The following is a 21,208-nucleotide window of genomic DNA, read 5'->3' as shown; positions in this document are numbered from 1 at the left end:
TGAATATCCATTCCCCTTTCTGCAAAAGTTAATTTTTTTGTTTGGTGGTAAATAAAAAAAAGTCTCAATGTATGCCCGGACACCCTCCAAACCCACTCTCCTTTTAGCCCGAGTATCAGACGATTTCATTTTTCAAGTTGGAGAGGAAAAATAAAACTGCCTCTTTATATCGCTTCCCGGTTTATACTTCAAAGGAAATGATAAAAGGGCCTCGGGCTAACCTTCTTTATAAATTCTTGATCCACTGCGCTACGGCTTAACGTTTTAGTACTATGAGTATTTAATATTAAAATCTCCAGGCTAATCATAACTTTTTGGTTGCTTCTTAAACATTGACGAAGATTTTCCTTCTTTTAGAATCTTTAAACAACATAATATTCACTTTTAATGGGTACTATGGACATGTTAAAGGAGTGCAACGAAAAAAAGTGTGAAAAGAACAACTTTTAAAATTATTTTATTTGTTCCAAATTAAGAGTAATTTAAACATTAAATATCCCAATTTCATTATCTTCTCCACACTTCGTTTTCTGTTTACACAGTAGGTCACTAAAACTCCGGATAAAAACTCTTTGATGATTGGCTGGATAAAAACTCTTTGACGATTGGCTGGATTAAAACTCCTTGATGATTGGCTGGATTAGAACTCCTTGATGATTGGCTGGATTAAAACTCCTTCATGATTGGCTGGATTAAAACCCCTTGATGATTGGCTGGATTAGAACTCCTTGATGATTGGCTGGATTAAAACTCCTTGATGATTGGCGGGATTAGAACTCCTTGATGATTGGCTGTGGTTTGACGGGATGCGTTCTTTTGGGTACGGGGGGTCCTGACTTAGTCGCAGGGAGGGAGGCTCCTTTGGTGGTGTTTGCCGCGCTGCTCAACGTTACTTGCAGATGCTTCTTTTGCTTGTAGGAACTGGGCCCAGAAGTCGGTGAATACTTGCGCTGCATTCTTGGACTGGCTCTGGGCTCGCTTGGCATTGTGGACAGGGCTTCGTCTGCTTGTGCGGGTGTTGAATACTTGGACTGTATGGGACTTATGGCCGGGCCCGAGATAGAAGACAGCATATCTTCTGCTGGGAGGGTTATCTTGGGTGGCGCGTCTGGGCTTATAGTGGGCTGGTACCGATCGCCTGAAAACGAGGCACCAAAACCGCTTTTTTTAGTCGACGTCTCGTGCGTTGTTGAGAAAGACGAAAACTTTTCTCTGATCTCGGAGCTCTCCTCTGTGGTAACAGATGATTTCTTGGACGTTTGTGGACTTGGCTGACCTGCTCGTTGACACGAAGATTTCTTCTCAACTTTCGACGTGGAATAAAAATTGGGATGAATTAGCTTAGGGTTCGCTAAGCCTTCTGTTGACTTGACGGATGTTTTATGGGTAGGGGTGGGAGGGGAGAATTTGCGCTGCATTTTTGGACTCGCCTCGAAATCCCTTCTTGACGTCTCAGTGGAGTGGGGAGAGTGGTAGTCGTGGGTTGGTGGTCCTGGATGTGGGGTATCCATCCCAAAGTCCTTCACTATGGAGTCCTGGGTACAAGGGTTCGGCGAGACAGGTCTCAGTCGCTCGGGGGATTGTTGGCGTGCCATAGGGCTCACTCGTCCAGTTGACACAGGCTTCCCGCGCGGGAGTAAAGACTCAACCTCGTCTTCAAGCTCCTCAGTTTTGTACTTTTGCTCAGATAATTCATTCTGTAAGTTCTTGATTATTTGCTCGGCGATCGTGCGGTAATCTGGTAGGGCTATCTCTTCGTACGCCTCGTGCGATCGTATCGTCGACCAGTTAAGTTTCTTCACGGTGTGAAGGCAGTCGTCACGGAGCCTCTTTAAGCCATATTTGGAGGCCAGCACAAGCATATTGATCGCGTCGCTCCCCTTTTTCGTCGTCCTCATTAGGTATTCCTCACAATCTTCAGTCACTTTTCCCATTTTGAACCTCTTTGCCAATTCCAACAAACAATAACAATTATCCTCGTTTATCGGACGAGAGATGGTCGGATAAATAAACAACAACAATTCCCTCATTTCGTGTGCCTTCACACCTTCAAGGTGCAAAGCCCGCGAGTTCTTTTTCCTTAGCTCATTGAACATTTCCTCAAATACAGTTGACCACATAGCCAGTATGCTTTGATGAACATGCATTCGCTGTTCTTCGACAAGCAGCACAACATCACTCATTCTCCAAGGCTGGGAGAAATCCAATATGACCTCAGCAGAGCCGGCCATACTAATATTCACTGGATTCTAAGACACAGTGAGAATCTAATGCTTTCGAAGCAAGTTCTGTTGACGCTTGCTATAGTGTAGTGAAGTGCCCTTGCAGTTATTTCATTCCTGACGCTATTAAATTCAAGCAACTGCTTGAACTCGGCACAGGGGTCGACATCAAAAGACGAGCATAAAGATAGATTTTCTAAATGCCGTAGCAGTACCACTCCAAATATGGACGGTCGCATGCGTGAATCTCTCGACGCTTGATGGCAGTAATTGGACCGATGCAAGACAAGATCGATCTTGGAAATTCGATATTTATTAACAATTTGATAATGCCGGTTTCAAAGCAGCTGAAGCTGACTAGTGACTGAAGGGACGTTAACATTTTCTGACATAACTCTATTTCCTTAGATATGATTTCATATTACTATATACAAAACAGTTTACGCTGCGAATTGCTAAGATCATATTCAGAAATCTTTATAAAGCCGCGCCGTTTATTCAGGGTTAAATAGATCAAGTTATTTAGAATTAAAAGGGCGTTGTGGTCTTCATTGCATACAGTAGTTCACCTGGTTGGTCGTCTGATTAAAATGCAGCGGCACCTATTAAGTTAAAGCGTTAAGCTAGGGGGTGTGCGCGTGGCAGAGTGGTACTAAAAGTGAGGCGGCAGAAGTGGCCGGGGGGGGGGGGGGTTGTAGAGATTTTAGTCTCGGGAGCCGGGAGGTACCTGGGTTTGGACATAGATTAACGCAAATATAAACAGTTTAAGATTGTAAAAAAACCGTCGATTTCTATTTAACAATTAGAATACGAGTTCGAGTTTTCTATTTAACAATTAGACTACGAGTTTGAGTTTTCTATGAGTCAATAGATAGTCAACGAGGCGCGTAGCGCCGAGTATGTTAGAAAACGAGAACGAGTAGTCAAATTGTTTTAGTATAAATCCACTCACATACTACCTTCGAATAGCTGACGATTTTAATAATAATTATTGTTGTTTTTGCGAAAAACGCCGGTTTTTTCGCTACTCGCTATCTATCGCTCAATAGTACGGGAGCCAATCAAATTGCAGGATTCATGATAGTATGTAGTGGATTAAATACATGTAACACTTATTAGATGTAAAAACCGCGCGTTCATGTAAAAAAAAAAATCAACACACGCCCAGAGTGCCGCGCACAGCTATCAGTTAAACTTCGCAAAATAAATTTTTGGAGTTTCAAGGCAAACACAGAGAGTGAGTTGATTTAAAAGAGTAATCATGATAATAGATCGTATGTTTGGTCTGCCTGTGGTTTTTCAAAGTAGACGTCTATTGGTTGGTCTACCTGTGGTGGAGAGATTCAAAATGGCTGCTCGAGCGGCCTTTTGCACGGCGGTTTTTCAGAGCATTGCTATTCTCTTAATGTCTCAGTCTAGCTCTTCTGCAAAGATCGCCGTGCTAGTTATCCCGAATGGAATCAGTCATTTCTATATGATGGAACCAATTGGCCAAGAGCTGGAGGCACGGGGTCACGAGGTATGATTGGCGGGAAACATCTATAAGTAAACAAAAATAACTTTCCTACATAGCATAGATGTCAACCCAACAAATACAGTAAATATGTGAAAAAAACCATACATTTTCTGTATTCACCTGCATTGGCTCTCTTGTTTTTTTTTTACATATTTACTTACTGTATTTCAGCAGATTTCACAAGATTTCTGTCCAAGTATATCCTGTAATATATTTTTTTGATACTCCTTTCCTGAGGTTTGTCTCAAATTTTGCAATTTTATTACAAAGTCTATTATTACTTAAACATTGTTTAATTGTTCTAGATTTTAAGTAAAATTTAAAAAAACTCATAATTAAACCTAATGTTTAATACCTAAACTTTTTTTGGATAAATGTTTCTAATATTTGTTGCTTCTGTATGAACTTGGTTTCAGGTGACATATATTATGTGCTCTATGGAACCCAAACTCTACACCATCAATGCAAGACGGATTTTGATTTACGATGTAAAACACCCTGTTAACGCTCTTGTTGAAGCCAGTGCGCTTAAGCTCGCAAGAACAGGCTCCTTGTCGTGGCCTAATGCTGTTAAGGTTCTGGATATTTTAAGTGATGCCTGTGATACTGTTCTTTCCAATCAAAGTAAGTTTAGGTGAAGATGACAAAAAACACATTAACAGTCTAACAAGTAATACAATGTCCCCAAGAAAAGTAATACATCAGTTATCCAGTGTGGTACAAAGGTCACAGTTATGATTTACCAGGCCCGTAGCCAGGATTTTGAGGGAGGGGGGGGGGTTCATTTACCCATAAAGCGGACTTATTTCTCTTAGGTAGCTCGTCCTATCTCGTTCTCCTCCTTAATTAGAGTGGACCTTCCAATCTAGTGGGGGGTTCTCCCTGGTGTGGGATGTGTGGGATGAGGTTGTCTGTGGCCCCTGTAGATAGTGTAAACAGGCCCATAGCCAGGAGTCATAGACAACCCCATCTCCTCATCCCACACACACATTTGGACATTTTGGTACTACAAAAATAATAATCTTGGACCCTTTCTTTCTTTCCACACATTATTTTACACAAGTTTAGAAAATGATCACTGCCACTCCAACCTAGTTTTATTTGCACACAATTGACCCATCAGCATTGCCAGATGATGTTCATAAGCGGGTCATTACAATTACCTTCCACAGTAAGGTATTATTTTAATTGATTTGCATTTCATAATGTTAATAAAATCAAATATAAAAGAATTTCAAAATGTCTCATGGCAGTGTTAATGTTCTTAGAAACACACTTGCAAATTTTTCTTAATTTGTGCCCTAAATCCCATGGAACACTTGCAGCCATTATCTAACCTTTTTACACATAAGGTGTCAAATGCTCATGTCAAATAAGTCACCCACAGCTGAAGCTCTCTGAGCAACTCCTGTTGACGGCCAGTTATGTCAAACAACCACAATTTCAAACCACCAACAAAGTTTTTCTTTTGTTTTTAAGCTCTCCTAAGTGACCTAGCTCTGTTAACAACCACATTTTTCAGTTTCCAAGGGTGGTCGCTTATGACAGGTATCTTCCTCTACTGAAAACTAAAAGAAAACATCCTACAAAAATGTTTTTGGTATGAGAGGATAGATAACATCAAGAAAATAGAAAAACCCCTTAAGAGCTCAACACTTGAGCAAACTGCAAGTTTGTGCTGCACCAGACAGAAACTTATTTTTAAATGAATCTGTCTCGCTAGGTGCCACTTTAGTTATCTTTGTTTATCCTATAGTTTACTACTTGCTAGGAGCTACCTGTCAAGGAATTAACAATCAGATTACAATGATGGAATCCCCCAAGTAGTGACATTCATGTCAATCAAAACTGATTTTAACATGCTGATTGGTTAACTTTGCATTGGTTGCCATTGTAGCATGTATCATGTTATCAGAGTCAGTTTTGGTGTTTTTCTTCTTTAACTACCAACGCCTTGAGAGAACATCTCCCTCTAGACAAATTTATAAAACTTTGAAATCTTATGGGTTTTTTTTTCACTTTTTAGCTATTTTATCAGCCCTGAAAGGAACAGATCTTCTTTTTGGTGACAGTTCCATTTTTGGATGCAGTCAGCTGCTTCAGCTCAAGACCGGCATACCACATATTGTTGATTTCCTGGCCTGGGGTTTTAATGATCCGTTTGTAGCAGCCTACGGTGTTGACTGGCCTCTCTCCTATATCCCAAGTGAAATCTCATTTTCCTCACCTAGAATGACATTTATGAAAAGAGTAGAAAATGTGATGTTTTATTTGTTTATGCAAATAATTGTTCCACTGTTGAGGTCAAGAGTAACTGGGCGGCTTCAACACAAGCATGGTATCGCAGCCGACAAGTCTGTTGCTGAGCTTCTAGGAGACACAGATATTGTACTTGCTCCAGCAGATTGGTCCCTAGAATGGGCACGCCCACTTCCACCAAGTAAATTATATCATTTTGAATTATTTATCAGTTGTACTCAGGTACATGTGAGGTGTTCATAAGTAGGCATGTAGATGGGGGGGGGATGCACAAGGGGCAAGTTCAACATCCTCAGATGTACCTGAATTATAACCAGATGTTACAACTTTTCAGAAAAGTTCTTTAGCTGTGCAGGCCCGGAGCCAGGGGGCTCAGAAGAATCCCCCCACTTGACTGAAAGGTCCCCTCTTATTAAGGAAAATAAAGTATCACTATGAGGTAGGGCGAGCTTCCTAAGAGAAAATGGTCTGCTAAATAGGTAAAGAACCCACCCTCATCCCCCTCAGCAAATCCTGGCTACAAATACTTATTCTTTTACATTAACAAATTTCGGTCATTTGTTTTTCGCTATCCATTGAAACTGAGTGTTGCCCCCAGAGGTGCATGTTAACAACATTTTGCAATAATGACAACACAAGACTTTTTATTTTATTTCCCTCAGACTGTTATCATTATTTCTTTAGATGTTAAAGTGATAGGTTCCCCATCTCAAAGGCAAGCTATGAAGTTGCCAAGGGAATTTGAAGATTTCATAGCATCGGCAGAACATGGTGTGGTACTAGTGTCATTTGGAAGCATGGTGATGAGCTTAGATGATGCAGTTGTTTCTAAACTTGCGAATGTATTCTCAAAACTCAAGTACAAGGTAAATATTCAGAGTTTTTCAAGAAAAAAAGGTTAAAAAAGCAGGTGTGGATCTAGGGTTTTAAAAACAGGGTGAATTAGAGGGCCCTAACATAAATTTGATACTCTGTTATTTTACACAAAATAGCCATGACTTACTTTTTTACCACCCTGGTATCCAAGTTGCCTATTGTCTCTTCATTTGTTTCTGAAGTTAAGGAGATGACTTGTTTGGTTTTACCCTTCAGGTCATGCCACTGTTTTGGGTGAGGTTTTAGAAGGCTTTTTCTAGCTGATTTATTTCAATTTAGCAATATTAGATGAAAACATGATGTTGCTAAACGTGCTGATTTTGCTTTTTGTGTGATGGCAAATAGTATTAGATTATTAACACTATTCCAGGGCCACAGCAGGGGGTGAGGCACTGGGGGCATGTCCCCAAATATTAAAAAAAAATATGAGGGAGCCATGCACAAAATTATTGTCTTGATGTCCCAATCTAATGCATACCTGTCAATCTCCGAAAATTTAAAGGCTTGAGAATTTTTTGGGGGAGGGGTATATTATTTTTGGGAGAAGAGGGGTGGGTATAAACTTGCAAGCGTTTCCCGGATAGAAAGAAAGCTCTCATGAACAACAGGCGCGTACATAGGTGGCAGCCAAAAAGTTGGTAATTTCTTATTAAGGAATCTTCAAATACTATACGTTTCCCATGATACCTATGACTGTGCACCCCCACCCCCCTCAACCAATCCTAGGAACACGCCTGAACAAATCCACTTATAGATCTCACAAGGGTGTTTGATAAAATGCGCTACGCAAGGCAATTATTGTTTTAAAGATTCTAATAGAAAATAGGCAAAATTATGATTTTCCATAGAATAATTTTTCGGAAGCAATAAAAATCGCTAAAAAGTGGGAGATTTGGTGCTTAACGTGGGAGAGCAGGAGAAGGGGTCCAGAATCTTGAGACTCCCGCCTAATGTGGGAGAGTTGACAGGTATGCTAATGTGGCCTGGTATGGCACTGTATTTAAAGGAATTTGAGTAAATGTCTATTATCATTAACATTTTTCATCTTCTAGGTGATAATCAAGTTTGGTGATTCTTTTCCTAAGACTGACAATGTTATGCTTGTGAAGTGGATGCCTCAGAATGACATACTTGCAAACTCTAATGTTAAACTATTCATAACCCATGGAGGGGCTAATAGCGTCTACGAAGGGTGTGGCCATGGGGTGCCCTTGCTGGTAACCCCCCTCTTTTCTGACCAGTTTGGATATGGAGAGAAAGTGAAGGCTGCAGGTTTAGGGATTTCTGTGAGCCTGAAGGAATCTACAGCTGAGGAAATGATTAAAAACATCAATGAACTAATAGAAAAGCCCTGCTACAAAGAAAATGCGTTGAGGGTTTCCAGACTTATGGAGGACAAACCCCAGACACCACAACAAGAAGGCGCTTTTTGGATAGAATATGTCATTAGAAACAATGGAACCCAGCACCTTAGACCATCAGGCCGGGACCTTCCATTTTACCAGTACTTCCTTTTAGATGTTATGCTATTTTTTGGAACTATCATTTCCATTTTTGTATTCATGCTGGTTAAATGTTTAAAAGTAGTTAGATTCAAAAGTGGACTGAGCACCGTGAAACGAAAAGAAGAATAGGACATCTCCAACAATGACTGGCCATTATAATTTTGGGGTTTTGTGTATTTTAGGGTAAGGCAAAGTAAAAATAAAAATATGTTCATCGTCCTGATGATAAAGTGTATAATTATCCTTATCAACAGAGCTGTAATAACCTGCATAGTGTTGGGTACTTCTTCCAAAGTTCCACTTCACAGTTGTGCGCCATTATGCAGGCTAGGACCATAGTCACCAGTGGCAGGTTGTTCTGATCCAAAGCTCGTAATCTTTGTTCAAACTAAAACTCCAAAGCATGGGACCATGTTTATAAATTAATTAACAATTAGATACCTCTAGAATAATATAATCAGGAACAATTCCATACTATTTGTTCAGTTTTAATGAATATAAGAGATCAATAAGTTACATATATGTATACCTGCCGACTTTCTCCCCCATTGAAATTTGCATGGCAACAGAAGTAAAATAATTTTTGACACATTGATGAAATGTAAAATGAATGTAGAAATAAACAATTTTTCAGAAAATATTGTTTTTGATTTTATTCTCCTTTTTTTCTCTTATATAGGTGTTCCTACATAGTAGCATATTTGCTAATCTCTGTATTTTGAAAAAAAGGAATAAAGACAAGATAACATTGCAGTTTTGGATTTTTGTAACATATTTTGGGCAAAAAAAGGATTTAAGGTGTGACAGCAATTTTTCTCTGGATGAATCCACTAAATCATAGTTTGTATTTGCACTCTAGCAATTATCGATGTAACAGACGAAACCACACTATTTGACACTTAAGTACGAGCACCTAAAATTATTAATATTTAAATTTGTTAGCAAATTTAGCAAAAGCTAAAAATTGGCACAGCTTTTGATTACCTAGGAGGTTGTCTCATATTTCCCACTGTCCATCTTTTTTTACTTGCACATTTGCATATTGATTTATTTTTATACTTTAGTTTTTGTGTTGATAGAACCAAAGCCATAACCAAATGATAGAATAAAAAAATCTAAAGAAACTGTGATTGAAAGATTTGGATCGAGCTATCAAAAGTACCACTAATAGCAATTTTTATTTTAAATATTTGATCACTTCATGAAGGTATCTCGTACATACATGGTTCTACCATGTATGTAAGTATGCTTGATAAATAACCTAGCTAGGTTGTCTAATCTCAGCTCTAAAGATCATTTCTATACCTTTTTTCAATAGAGCATATTGAAAACTATTAAAAACCAGCACAATCAATATCCAATTTCATATCTAACAAAACATAATTTTGTTTGATATTTTTCCAATAGAACTAAATACAACACCATTTTATAGTTCATAAAAGGAATGACTAAACAATTTTAATAAAACCAAAGATAATAAAATATGCTTTGTAAAAAAAGAGTATATGGTAATTAATTTGCGATTAGAGGTTTTGTTGCCTACAGCATTTCACCTAAATAGAGCTAAAAAGAAAGGTAATGGACATTTAGCTAAATACATTTGAGCCTCAATGTTTCCTTGTAAATCTTGTTCAAGGAAACATCAGTTATTTGTGGTGTCTAGTCAACTGAATAAGAAGAAATTTTAAAAGATGTCTAAAAAACAGGTCTTTAGCTTACTCTTCTGCAGACCACTAAGGTGTAGTACCAAATGCAATATTTTTTATGCATGGGTAGATCTAGCCAACTTGTAAATTTAGGGTACATATCCTATGGTTTTAATAGACGTTCCATGCTACCATCTAGTAAAACTTAACCTTAAATCTTGGAAATCTGCAGCTGCATTGAAATACAGTGAACCTGCTCCAGTAAGTCCAGATAGTTACTGTTGAGTACATCCTACATCTCTGATTGGCCCAGAAGACCCTCTACAGACATCCACCTCAATGTGGTAATGGTACAAAGCCCGATAACATACCCACTTCTCAGGGATATTTTTATTTGACACCTTGACTGCAATAACAGTAGTATCTGACAGCAAGACGTAGGACACATCATACTCAACTTCTGCGTGTGGCTGATAGTCATCAGGAACCTCCAGGCCTGCTGGTAGCTCAAGTAGACATGTCAGGGTCTGTGGGGCATCCACTGGGATGTTGCTTTGGATAAGTGGTAATTTATCAATTCTCCACACAATTGCCGAGTATTCAGGCTCATACTTTGCTGTACCAAGACTGGCTGCAATCGAACACCGAGAGTGCTTGAGGCGGCTTTTGATTCCTGCTGCTTGCTTTCCTTTGCTTGACTTGATTGACTTTTCTCTACCAAATAACTTAGCAGTTCTGAAAAGGGGAACCCAGGTTTCTGGGATTGGAAGTTGAAACACCACATTATTTCTGGCATACTTTGCCATTTTAGTCTCCTGACAAAGTTGGATCTCTGCTCTGAGTTCAATGCGCTGCTCACTATGGAGTGTAATGGATGACTTCACATATAAAGGGAGGGGCTTTTTGAGATTTGAGCGGAATCGTAGTAGCTCAAAAGTACATGCATCCAGAGGATGAAACACAATAGAATGGGACTCATTGAACGCACTCACATCAACACATTTGTGGAACTGGCAGTGTTGAAGGTTGATCCAGTGATGGATACGTTGTGGCTTTAGCTCCCCGCGTAACCTAGCTTCTTCCCTTTCCTTGACAACAATGTCATTTAGCACTAGTTGGCATTCAGGATCACCAGTTACAAAAGCTCTTATCTTGACTTGCACTCTACCACCCAGCTTCTTCACGTTGCCAGTACCATCTAGCAATGCATGACAGGTATCATCCACATCAACAAACACCTCATCTTTCCTGTATGTTATCCCTCGGTCACGATAGGCTGGGAGGGTGCGTATAGAGTCACCAACAGCCTCTATGAATTCCTTCATGATGGCATTAGAAGTTGAGCCAATCTTAATAATGGGCGTGCCTTCCGCAAGGTGTTCTATAGTTCCCTTGTGTTTGACACTCCTTGTCTCTTTGTACTTTAAGTATTCCAGCTTAGTAGTATGAACTTTACTATGTCGATCTTCTTGCAAACGAAGCTCTTGGAAATTAAAACTTGCTTGCAGTGGGATCTCCCTGAAAGGTGCAGATAGCTCGTACTCATCAAAGATTTGCAGTGTATTTCCATCTAGTTTTATGACAACTGACTTCCACTCCCTTGATCCAATTCTCTTCTTTTTATCTGGGTACCTGAGAAGCATGTTCCAAGAGTTGTTTTTAAGTGAGAGGCTAAAGTCCTCCTCAGTTTCCTCTTCCACAATAACAGGCGGCCTTTCTTCCTCTACTAAAGTTGCTTCACCAGTTTCAATCTGGTCTATCCCCGGTGAGGGGGGTGTTTGTGGGTAGACGGGGACTGCAACCTCACTGGACTTATTAAGAGACTTCTCCAGTAAGCTAACATCATGGTAAACAGGAGTTGTTGACCAGTCTGGGGTAGTACTGGCCATGTTTAGTCCTGCCATTGAGACAGGTGTTATGGACATGGCACTGTCATTTGAATGAAATGGATTTGTCGATGTTGCTATGCTAAGTGGGCTCTGAGTTGCACCCTGAAATGGATTAGTTGGACTTTTCATAGGTATAGTCATAGGTGCATTCAGGAAAGGGTTTGGACTAGGTGTTGATGGTCCATTAGTTTCATTTGCGATGGAAACATTGATACTCAACCCCTCTAGAGGTGGACGTTCTTGACCCTTAGATTTTGCCTCATCAAAAGTGACCCAATTAGGGAGTGGAGTAGTTTGGACACTCTCCGAGGTAACACTAGACGAATCCCCCGGGCTGGCCTTCCCTTGTGTGTTGTGTTGATCAAAAGTGACCCAAGATCCGGCCATTTCTCCTCCACTACTCGTGTTTACATTTGGTAAATCACGTTTTATGGACTCTCCGTCCATATCTCGCTTCATATTTGTCGATTCCATACTATTTGTTGTGATACGTGGTTGTGTTTCCACACGCTGTGCGAGTCGAACAGAGGCTTCGCTCGATGTTTTTCCGGCATGAATTTTATCGATGGAGCCGTTGACTAGAGGAGTTTCCCCGCTTTGTGGGTTGGTTACTAAAGCAACACTGACCGCCGGGTCTTTTTTCATTCCATCTTCTTCAAAGCTCACCCATCCTTCGCCAAATATCGAGCCCTTTTTATTGTCAGTGGTTGTTATTCCACCGCTACCCAAGCCTTTGGTTTGATTCATCGAAGATAATGAAGCGCTATCAGCCGAGATACATTTAGAGCTTTGAGTTGTGTGGCTTGCAGCTGCTGTCTTCAAGACCGAAATCGATGTTAAATTTATTCCATCCATCCCGCGTGAATGGATTTCCGCTGCCTTAAAATTTCCGTCCGAAACAATCTCATTAACTGGTTTTTGTTTTTCTTTTACCTCTGGCTCATGGTAATCGTCCTCTGTTGATTCATCATCTAAAATAGGGGTCTTGAGCGAGGAGATAGTTCTGGCCGCCATGTTTACAGACCGACTTGTCTACACGCGTATTGTATTATTGTAACGATTTCGACTTTAAATTGTTTGCAATGTCTTGATAACGACTTTACAGGACAGACCACCGCACCCCAAAGCCAGCTACAAACACCAGGCGTTTCTTCGATGAAAACTCGACAGGATAACTCGAGAGGGAACCCTTATTTTTGGACCTCGTGACTCTGGCTTCTGCGATATCTTATTGTTCACCAAGGATATACCGTTCCCGTATTATATAAACATTTGTCAAACATCCATTAATCAGACAACCAATGCAACATTCAGGCTATTCAGGTAGTGTTCTTCGGGTTCTATGCGCCACAAACCACCAAGGACAGTTTGTGTCAGCCTCCTTTGTGTGATCTCTGATGTGTGATTTGTGTGTGGTGAATGACGCTTGCTTCGTTCGGCTCAAATTGCCAACTCAGTATGGTAATTCACTCACTTCATCTAACTGCACTTCAAGATTCGTTTCAGGACATCCATTCGAAGTTTTGCCCCTTCTTTTAGGATAATCCTTTTAATAAAAGCAGGATAAATCAAAAGGGCTCTGCTCCCAAATTGATGGCACAGACTCGCATAATGAGTCCAACCGGAAGTCGCTTATCAAGTAACTTTGCCCCCAAGAAAGACATTTTATGTTCGGAGTCTTGTTGTATTTTTTCTTTCTCTATTTCTGTTTATTTGGCCATTCTATATTTGGGTGTTTTTCTGCTAACAATAGATAAGCTGATAAGCAGTTTTAAAACATCGGTAAAGAAAGATGATTCAAAGCGAGGCTTCAAAATTTCAACCGGAAGAATAGAGCACACAGCTGCTTCTAAACGCCCTTGTCTATTTGGTCTGAAATATTTTTTTAGCACAATAGTGTTTTCTCTAATTATGATTGCATCTGCTTTTAGTCGCACCTTATTTGGGGGAACAAAGATAAATTTATGTTTGGATATACACTTAAAGCAAAATCGGACTAAGTTAGCATGCTATATTGAGCAAGTAGTGAAGACTTGTTAGCAGTATTGTCAGCGTTCATCGTTGACTTTTATACAGGGCTTGGAAAATATGACGATAAATACTGTACCGCGATTAATGCAGGCTCAATATGCAGCAGATAATCGTGATAATCATTTCTAATGGAAAATAAAGTGAGCAGGTGAAAACCAGTGAATATGGGCCGCACGGCGATACGACAGTTGGCAAACGATATAAAATATAGAAAATACTGTGATATCGACAAATAGGGTTTAAAGCTTTTTTAGATTACTCAGGGTGGATAGTATTATTACTCCGTCCAATTTCATTGTGTTGAAGTCGCTTCTATCTGTCTATACATCTATATTGGCAGTGTTCGTTGCACGGGCAAACCAGACGAAATGTTCGTGTATCGAACACTATCTTTAAATTGTTCAACCGAATATATTTGTATTGAAGCCAATTTCTTGAAGCTGTGTCAATTGATGTGGTTACGTTTTAGCCGTGATTCATAACAGTTTAGGGGATTTTCCTCCCTCATGTCGGTTCACCTTCTCCCCACTCGTAATAAAAAACAAGAGGGTAGGAAGCTCCACGGGCTGGCAATCACAACTTCCACTCTTCGAGGCAACTTCTTCGGCAGAAAACGGACAGCTTTTCCCTTCAAAATCCTATATGCCATAGAAGAATCATTTCTAAACACATCTTTTGGAGAAAGGTGCTGCTACTGCTAATGTCATGGCGCTTATCCACGGATAAATAGGGTTAGGGAAAGTTCATTTACTATCCCAGAGGGAGGGGGGGGGGGGGCGTGAGGATTTTAATAAAATTAAGGGATAAAATTAGGTGACTCCCCCTTATGTAGGAACCAATCCCATGCCCCCCTTACGCTTCTCCGTATTTTCGGTGCCCCCCTCCCGAAAACAAAAGAAAGAAGGAGCAAAGGAAGGAACGGCAATGACAATGTGAAAAACGCGAGCGAGAGATTAGCTGTAAGCTGGACAGAAAGTGGAGGAGAAGGAATTGGCTGAAAACATTAATTCAGAAAAACTGAAGGCACTCAATTTCTGAAAGATGCGACGAACTCCAGCTAATAAGATGCGACTAACTTCACCATGGTTGATGCTATAGATGACGCAAAGGAAACAAAAAGGCTTTTCTATTTTCTTCTTGCAAGAAAAGCGCAGCATAAGAAAAGAACAAAGAAAGCGAGGAAGACAGCGAATCAGATATTAGGGAGGATTTTGATGACGCATGAGCGCTTTTAGCATTAAAACGGTTTGTTTATATTTTAGATATGGAACATAAGCATTTTATAATATTATATAGTGGAAAACGTAAAAAGATGTATTTAGGGTGTATCCAGGTTTGCATTGCATAGATAAAACGTGCCTTAATACGTATCCTGGACTGTGCATGCCAAAAAACTGCCCCCAAACCGAGACAGTTTTTAACTTTATAAACCAAGAAGTATGATTTAACACTTCGTTAAATTATATAGTAGAGACAACACCCAAAGAAATCAGTGACCCTCCCCCCTTTTAAAATCCAAACAATGGACGCCCCTCTCCCCCTTTAGACCTCGGCAATTTTTTAGGCCCACCCACAGTATCATCACGCCCCCCTCGGGATAATAAATGAACTTTCCCTTATGGAGATATGCGGTTGGATAACAACCTTATTTTTCTCTTGGTTAGCGTTAAGCTGATTTCTAGGAACCCGGCCCTTGAAAACAATACATTTCGATACACGAACATTTCGTCTGGTTTGCCCGTGGTTCGTTGTCTTCATTACGGTCTGCGAATGGGTCTGTCGACGAACAGGTCAAGGGAATGGGGCACTAATATTGGATAAAGAGAGGGGGGGGGGGGGGACTTTGATGGCACAGCGTACCATACAACATCCATCTCATGGGGTATCTCATACGTTTTTTTTTCTTTTTTTTTTCTGAACATCACATCACATTGTTTTTCCTTCGCTGGAACAATAACCAACTGCGTAAAATTTATGTAGATGTAAATGCTGATCGAGGAAAATAAACTAGACACGGTGGGTTAAGTCGCAGAAAACAAATTTGCTAAAAAATTACACACGGTATTATCGAAGTAACATTTTGCAAGTCCTTTCCCTCCCTTGAAATCAAACACAGATAAAAAGATACTATGACGATACTTGGTACAAAGATTTCAGCAAGCAACGCAAGTATGTATTTTACTGTATTTTTTTTCCTTTGCCTACCTACAGTAAGTATTCAAACAAACAAGCACATTAGAAAATTATTTTAACAGACTTTAGTAATAGGTGCTGGAAATACAACTTCTTCATACTCTCCCTATGCTATGAAGCTAGAATATTTCAAAAACTGTTTTTTTTCTTATTTTTAACAACTACATAAATCTGTAGGACCAAATTTGAAGATTACAAAATAATATTTCTCTAGTTATACATTGTAACCTATCCTTTTTAGCGACGACGTCGTGATAATGTTTTAATTCTGGCTGCAGGTTTCCAATCCATATTTTGAGATTCTTTTATAGAATCCGATTATTTTTTATAGAGGCCCTTGAATCCAATTGTTTTTAATATAAATTGTTTCTGAAAAAAGCATCATGTTAACTCAACAAAAAAAAATGCTTGGGACAAAAGCCAACTAAATATCTTGATGAAAAAGAATAATGTTATTTTCCAAATATTTACAACAGTAAACCACAATTCATGACATTGCTAATTTGGTTGACAGGACCAGTAGTAACTGCTATCTTCTTGATGAAGCATACATCCTGATATAGTCGTCTACCTTTCTCTTGAACGAATCCTAAATGCAGTCAAATATTAGCGTATTTAATGCCTTTCTGTGGCATACCTTGGAATCCGGGGGGGGGGGGGGGGGGGGGGAAACTCTAAGAGATTGCACTTTGGGTGTGGTCAACAGAAAATTTACTCATAAAAGACATTTGGTGTGGATGAAGTTTTAACCCTATGAGATAACTCATACACAAAAACACATTGTCAATTCTCCTAGATACTGTCGTCCAGCAGGCCAAATTAAGAAGCCATCAGTTAAGACCTGTGTGGTTTACTCTAAAATGAGTTTTGGGCATTTCAGTCCAAAGACTGCCTGAGGGACAGCAGAATCTTTGAACATCCCCTAAAGAAGAGCAGTATACCATAAAAGACAGGTATGTTAAAGGTGTGTGATCTCATGTTAACAATTAAATGTACTGTATCTGTTACTTTACATTGTAAACAGTAAAGTGAATAACATAGCACTTGTATTTTGGATACAAAACTTCACAACAACCATTAAACTCACTCATAAATGATATTTTACATACTTCTTACCTTATTTTTTTCAAACATTTGTGATGCCTCCACATTTAGTGGATCTTCAAAGTTTAATAAATCCTGAAAAATTTAACATGATTTATTATAACTTTTTTAATCGTATTCTTTATAATTAATTTTTATCTCTATTTATTGTATTATTTATTTATTTTATTTATAAAGGCTTTTACCACTATGAGAATAAGTGGTAAGGAATAGAATATAATTTTTGTTGATTAATCAATAAAACTTACTGTAAATAATGAGTTGAGTCCCCACACTACATCCTACACATAGAAATAGCACATTGTTAGATAGGGGCTGTCCCTGAGATTCCTCGTGGGTGTATCCCCTCCCCTTCTCCCCAAAGAAAGCTATTACATTGAGATTCTTTATGAGATTATTCCCCCTTCCTCCTCCCCTGGAAAAGAATGATAGGTAAGAGACTGGTGCTATGTTTATCACCTTGAGATGCCTTGTGAGATTATTCCCCTTTCCCCCTCCCAGGAAAAAAAAGAGACTAGTGCTATGTATGCTTATCACCTTGAGATGCCTTGTTGGTGCATCCCCCCCCCCCCCACCCCAAAATAAAGAAGGGTAGAAGAGACTGGTGCAATGCTAATCACCTTGAGATGCCTTGTCGGTGCCCAGCCAGAACCATCAAGAGTGTGCTCCCTTAACAAACTGAAACAAAATGACAATCACACAAATCAGTTCCTCACTCTAAAAGACAAAAAGCCAAACCTTTTCCTCAAGCAAGTAACCAGGATTTGCCAGCGGTGTGCAGCTATAGATATTTTCTGAAAATGTGTAAGCTCTGGTGATTCTAGATTAAGAAAAGATTTTTGGTGTTTGCCCCTTCTGAGGCACTTCTGAGCCTAATGAACTGTATTTCTCAACCAAGATGCCAAGGGTTATCTTGAAATAAATCTTGTGAAATGTTTCAATGTCACCTTCTAGTGCATCATATTCATTAAATGCTAACCTGCATGACTATACAAATAAACAAAATATTCAAGGGCCTTGATAAAGCACTTACCTCAGACACACCTCCCCAGACTCACTGATATTGGGATGCCATATCTTTGTACTACAGTTTACATAAGGAGGCTGGAATCAAGTTAAAGCATGGGATCAATAAATAATCATAGACAATTGTTTTTGGAACGTTTACTATTGTCTGCATTAGCAATTATATATATCTTACCTTTAATTGTTATTGTAATACTTCTGCATAAGCAATTATTTATCTTGCCTTAACTTATCTGTTATTATTGTAATTACTTCTGCATAAGCAATGATTACAAGTAATCTTACCTTGATATTATATTCTTCAGGGATCATAATATGAAACTTGAAAATTCCATCTTTCCAGAATCCTTCATCTTAAAAAAAAGTGGAAAATAAAACATCAGTCAACAGGATGTTTTATTAGCAACTTCATTTATTGGGAGTATGGGTGGCCTAGCATGTCATCCTCTCACTGCTGTGGCTCAGGTTTGAATCCTGGCTCTGACTTTTTCTCTGGACTTTTTCTGAGTAAATGGCTTGATTTGAATTTGTATTAAAAGTCAGTTGAAGTTATTCTCTTGCATTTCTAGTCTTTTCGGATAAGGATAAAAAACTGGAGGTCCCATCCCTTCAAGCTGCACTACACTAACCTGAATCGAAGGGATGTCAAAGTGTAAAGAGCATAGTACCGAGTCTCTTCTATTTGATTTTTTTAGTGATTCTATTCGTCAACCTTGTTTATCTAAAATTACGTCATAAGCCACCTCACATGGGCATGTACAAAAATGTTAGCGCCCCTTGCCAGTAGTGTTAGCTTTCTAAGTTAGCTTTCACGTTCGAGAGCACGTCATTGTTTAGTATCATCTGATATTTTGGAGCATACCTTTGGCCATTAAGAGTGCAAGTGGGAACCGATGTTTAACTGTGGCGCCTGGCTCACGGCGAATGTTGAAGAGCGGGAGCTTCTTAGATAATAATTTCTGCCATGATTTTATTGCTATGCTATTACAATTGTTGCCGGTGTAGTGTTTTCAACCAACTCAACTAAAATTAGGAGCTTTGTTTCTAGAGTTTGTTATACAACAACTATGATTGGATTGTACGCTATTTATCTTTACGTGATTCTGATATCTTGTAATGCTATCATCTAGTAATTAGTTTATTTATTGCATTGTATTCCAGTTTACATTTGATTATCGTCAATTAAATCACTGTCAATCACAGCCGATTAAACCGTGGTCCCTGACTTTAATTGATTAGTAAAGCATTTCACACCCGCTACGTTCATAGCGAGAAGTTGTTTAGCAAGTTTGTCCTGCTCTTCAACATTCGCCATGAGCCAGGCGCCACACAAAGAATCACTGGGGACATAATAAACCCCCTGACAGTGACCATCCCCAGTGACAGTGCTTACTAACAATACACACATGAGGGAACTTGATGCGGAACCTTGATGATTTATTAAAAGGCTTGCAGTTATATCTTTTCAAAAGGTTTACTTCTATTCCATGTAATGTTGTGTACCTACCTGGAACGACAGTCAGATAAAAATCATATAATTTGTCCGGGTCTTTAAAAGTGATTTGGCATGTATCTAGAATATGAAAAACAAATCACAGTTAGGAATAGAATAAAGGCTATTGCGAAAACGTTATGGTTTCCAGCTTTATGGTTTATTTTGGTTCTTAGTCACACACGCAGGTGGGGGAAAATGTTTGCTTTAGAAATGGTTAATGATGTACATCAATCAGCCGGTTTCCATAAAAGTCATGCTTGAAGATCCAGCATACTTTGCCGCACTGCACGCAGTCCACCGCATTGGACCCTAGCCGAAGGGCATACCCCGCAAGCTCCCCAGTCAAGTCTTGGCCATAAAACGAAGGACTCTAACAGTTCGGGCCCAAGAGTCGTGGGGTGACCTTTGGGAGTGCCCCAAAAAGCATGCTGGATCTTCAAACCTGCATAGAAATCTGTCAACTCTACTTCTCTTGCCATTTAAGTGATGTGTTGGCTTAGAGCACAATCACCATAGTCAACACTCTACTTTGGGTCACCAAGTCAGGAATTCTGTTGCAAATATGTTTGCAAATAGGCTAAAACATTCAGCAAAGCAGAAGAAGATTCCTAAGATCATGAAGACGTGTTTATTGAGATTCTGGATAACAAGGAAACTCAAACCAAAAACTCAAACGAGGAGCTCTTTAAAAAAAATAAAATTGCTAAAACTAAGAATGGGTCAAAAGTACTTGTCAAACAAAGAATAAAACAACAAAAAACAATATGTAACAAATAAAAGAAAATATATATTATGCATTTTCACGGAAATAACAAGGATACAAATACAAATGTGAGAGTTATTTTTCCAAATAGTGCAGATGGAAGATAGTTTAGGGTGGTCTTTGCTGAGTCGGCACTTTATGACGGATAAGTAAGTACAATATGTAAACACCCGAAATAGTCATATCACAGGATTCACACACTACCTGGTATGTTTTCTTCCATTTCTTGTGCTTCTACAAAAAAGAAGTAAAACAAACGTTTATTACTACGTCTAAATCAAGAAAGCTTAGAAAAATAACAAACAACAGAAAACATTTTACTTTTCATTCAGTAATTAAAAAAGTCGAAATGTTTCACCTTTAGTTAGTAACGCATCTCTTATTGATATTTTCTGTCCTTTCCGCGTATCACTAGAGCTTCGACCCTTCTCCTTTCTTTCTCTCTCCTCTTTGATCTTTTTAGATAGAGTTATCATCAGGAGTCGTGAACAAATGACTCACTTCCTTGGTACATTAGGGCAAAATGTTTCCTTGAATTCTTCAAACAATTGAGCCTGCAGTAATGGGTCATCGGTATTGGCTAGAGCCCGCGAGCAATGCGTCATGGCAAGATACTTCATAGTAAAAGAAATTATCAGAATATGCTTGCTTCCTCTATTAAGAAAGGTATCTATGAAGTATAT

General features: G+C 39.2%; 4 protein-coding genes across 6 annotated transcripts; 1 reads left to right on the top strand and 3 right to left on the bottom strand.

Moving 5' to 3' along the window:
- Nucleotides 1–441: 441 nt before the first annotated feature.
- On the bottom strand, nucleotides 442–2,459 carry LOC5516842 (proteoglycan 4). The gene has a single exon (XM_001636783.3). It carries the CDS (start codon nucleotides 2,229–2,231, stop codon nucleotides 771–773), a length of 1,461 nt encoding a protein of 486 aa, XP_001636833.2. The 5' UTR covers nucleotides 2,232–2,459; the 3' UTR covers nucleotides 442–770.
- Nucleotides 2,460–3,007: 548 nt separating this feature from the next.
- Nucleotides 3,008–9,016, top strand: LOC5516790 (UDP-glucuronosyltransferase 2C1). Of its 2 annotated transcripts, XM_001636839.3 has the most exons (5): nucleotides 3,022–3,741; nucleotides 4,155–4,362; nucleotides 5,765–6,178; nucleotides 6,682–6,863; nucleotides 7,926–9,016. In XM_001636839.3, exons 1-5 carry the CDS (start codon nucleotides 3,484–3,486, stop codon nucleotides 8,505–8,507), a joined length of 1,644 nt encoding a protein of 547 aa, XP_001636889.2. In that variant the 5' UTR covers nucleotides 3,022–3,483; the 3' UTR covers nucleotides 8,508–9,016. The 2 variants fall into 2 exon arrangements, with proteins under 2 accessions (XP_048580162.1, XP_001636889.2); XM_048724205.1 differs by lacking the exon at nucleotides 5,765–6,178 and having other exon boundaries at nucleotides 3,008–3,741.
- LOC5516789 (stonin-2) lies at nucleotides 8,851–14,673 on the bottom strand. The gene has a single exon (XM_032386738.2). It carries the CDS (start codon nucleotides 12,925–12,927, stop codon nucleotides 10,300–10,302), a length of 2,628 nt encoding a protein of 875 aa, XP_032242629.2. The 5' UTR covers nucleotides 12,928–14,673; the 3' UTR covers nucleotides 8,851–10,299.
- Nucleotides 14,674–16,095: 1,422 nt separating this feature from the next.
- Nucleotides 16,096–21,100, bottom strand: LOC5516788 (NEDD8-conjugating enzyme UBE2F). Of its 2 annotated transcripts, XM_048724206.1 has the most exons (9): nucleotides 20,884–21,099; nucleotides 20,730–20,759; nucleotides 19,775–19,840; nucleotides 18,553–18,620; nucleotides 18,275–18,345; nucleotides 17,862–17,919; nucleotides 17,490–17,522; nucleotides 17,254–17,316; nucleotides 16,096–16,726 (listed from the first exon to the last, which is right to left on the bottom strand). In XM_048724206.1, the coding sequence occupies exons 1-9, from the start codon at nucleotides 20,999–21,001 to the stop codon at nucleotides 16,667–16,669; spliced, it is 567 nt and encodes a 188-aa protein (XP_048580163.1). In that variant the 5' UTR covers nucleotides 21,002–21,099; the 3' UTR covers nucleotides 16,096–16,666. The 2 variants fall into 2 exon arrangements, with proteins under 2 accessions (XP_048580163.1, XP_048580164.1); XM_048724207.1 differs by lacking the exon at nucleotides 17,490–17,522 and having other exon boundaries at nucleotides 20,884–21,100.
- Nucleotides 21,101–21,208: the final 108 nt, after the last annotated feature.

Source organism: Nematostella vectensis, chromosome 2, assembly GCF_932526225.1.
Source record: "Nematostella vectensis chromosome 2, jaNemVect1.1, whole genome shotgun sequence".
In the NCBI taxonomy this organism is placed as follows: domain Eukaryota; kingdom Metazoa; phylum Cnidaria; class Anthozoa; order Actiniaria; family Edwardsiidae; genus Nematostella; species Nematostella vectensis.
This window is presented reverse-complemented; position numbering and strand designations above follow the sequence as displayed.

Bases quoted from the DNA above. Each gene is read 5' to 3' on its own strand.
- LOC5516789 (XM_032386738.2), bottom strand. From the start codon at position 12,927: ATGGCGGCCAGAACTATCTCCTCGCTCAAGACCCCTATTTTAGATGAT.
- LOC5516842 (XM_001636783.3), bottom strand. From the start codon at position 2,231: ATGGCCGGCTCTGCTGAGGTCATATTGGATTTCTCCCAGCCTTGGAGA.
- LOC5516790 (XM_001636839.3), top strand. From the start codon at position 3,484: ATGATAATAGATCGTATGTTTGGTCTGCCTGTGGTTTTTCAAAGTAGA. The intron at 4,363-5,764 runs GTAAGTTTAGGT...TTCACTTTTTAG, and splicing joins TACTGTTCTTTCCAATCAAA to CTATTTTATCAGCCCTGAAA. The intron at 6,179-6,681 runs GTAAATTATATC...TTATTTCTTTAG, and splicing joins GGCACGCCCACTTCCACCAA to ATGTTAAAGTGATAGGTTCC.
- LOC5516788 (XM_048724206.1), bottom strand. From the start codon at position 21,001: ATGATAACTCTATCTAAAAAGATCAAAGAGGAGAGAGAAAGAAAGGAG. The intron at 19,841-20,729 runs GTAGTGTGTGAA...TTCATATTCTAG, and splicing joins AATGGAAGAAAACATACCAG to ATACATGCCAAATCACTTTT. The intron at 16,727-17,253 runs GTAAGAAGTATG...GACTGCATTTAG, and splicing joins AAATGTTTGAAAAAAATAAG to GATTCGTTCAAGAGAAAGGT.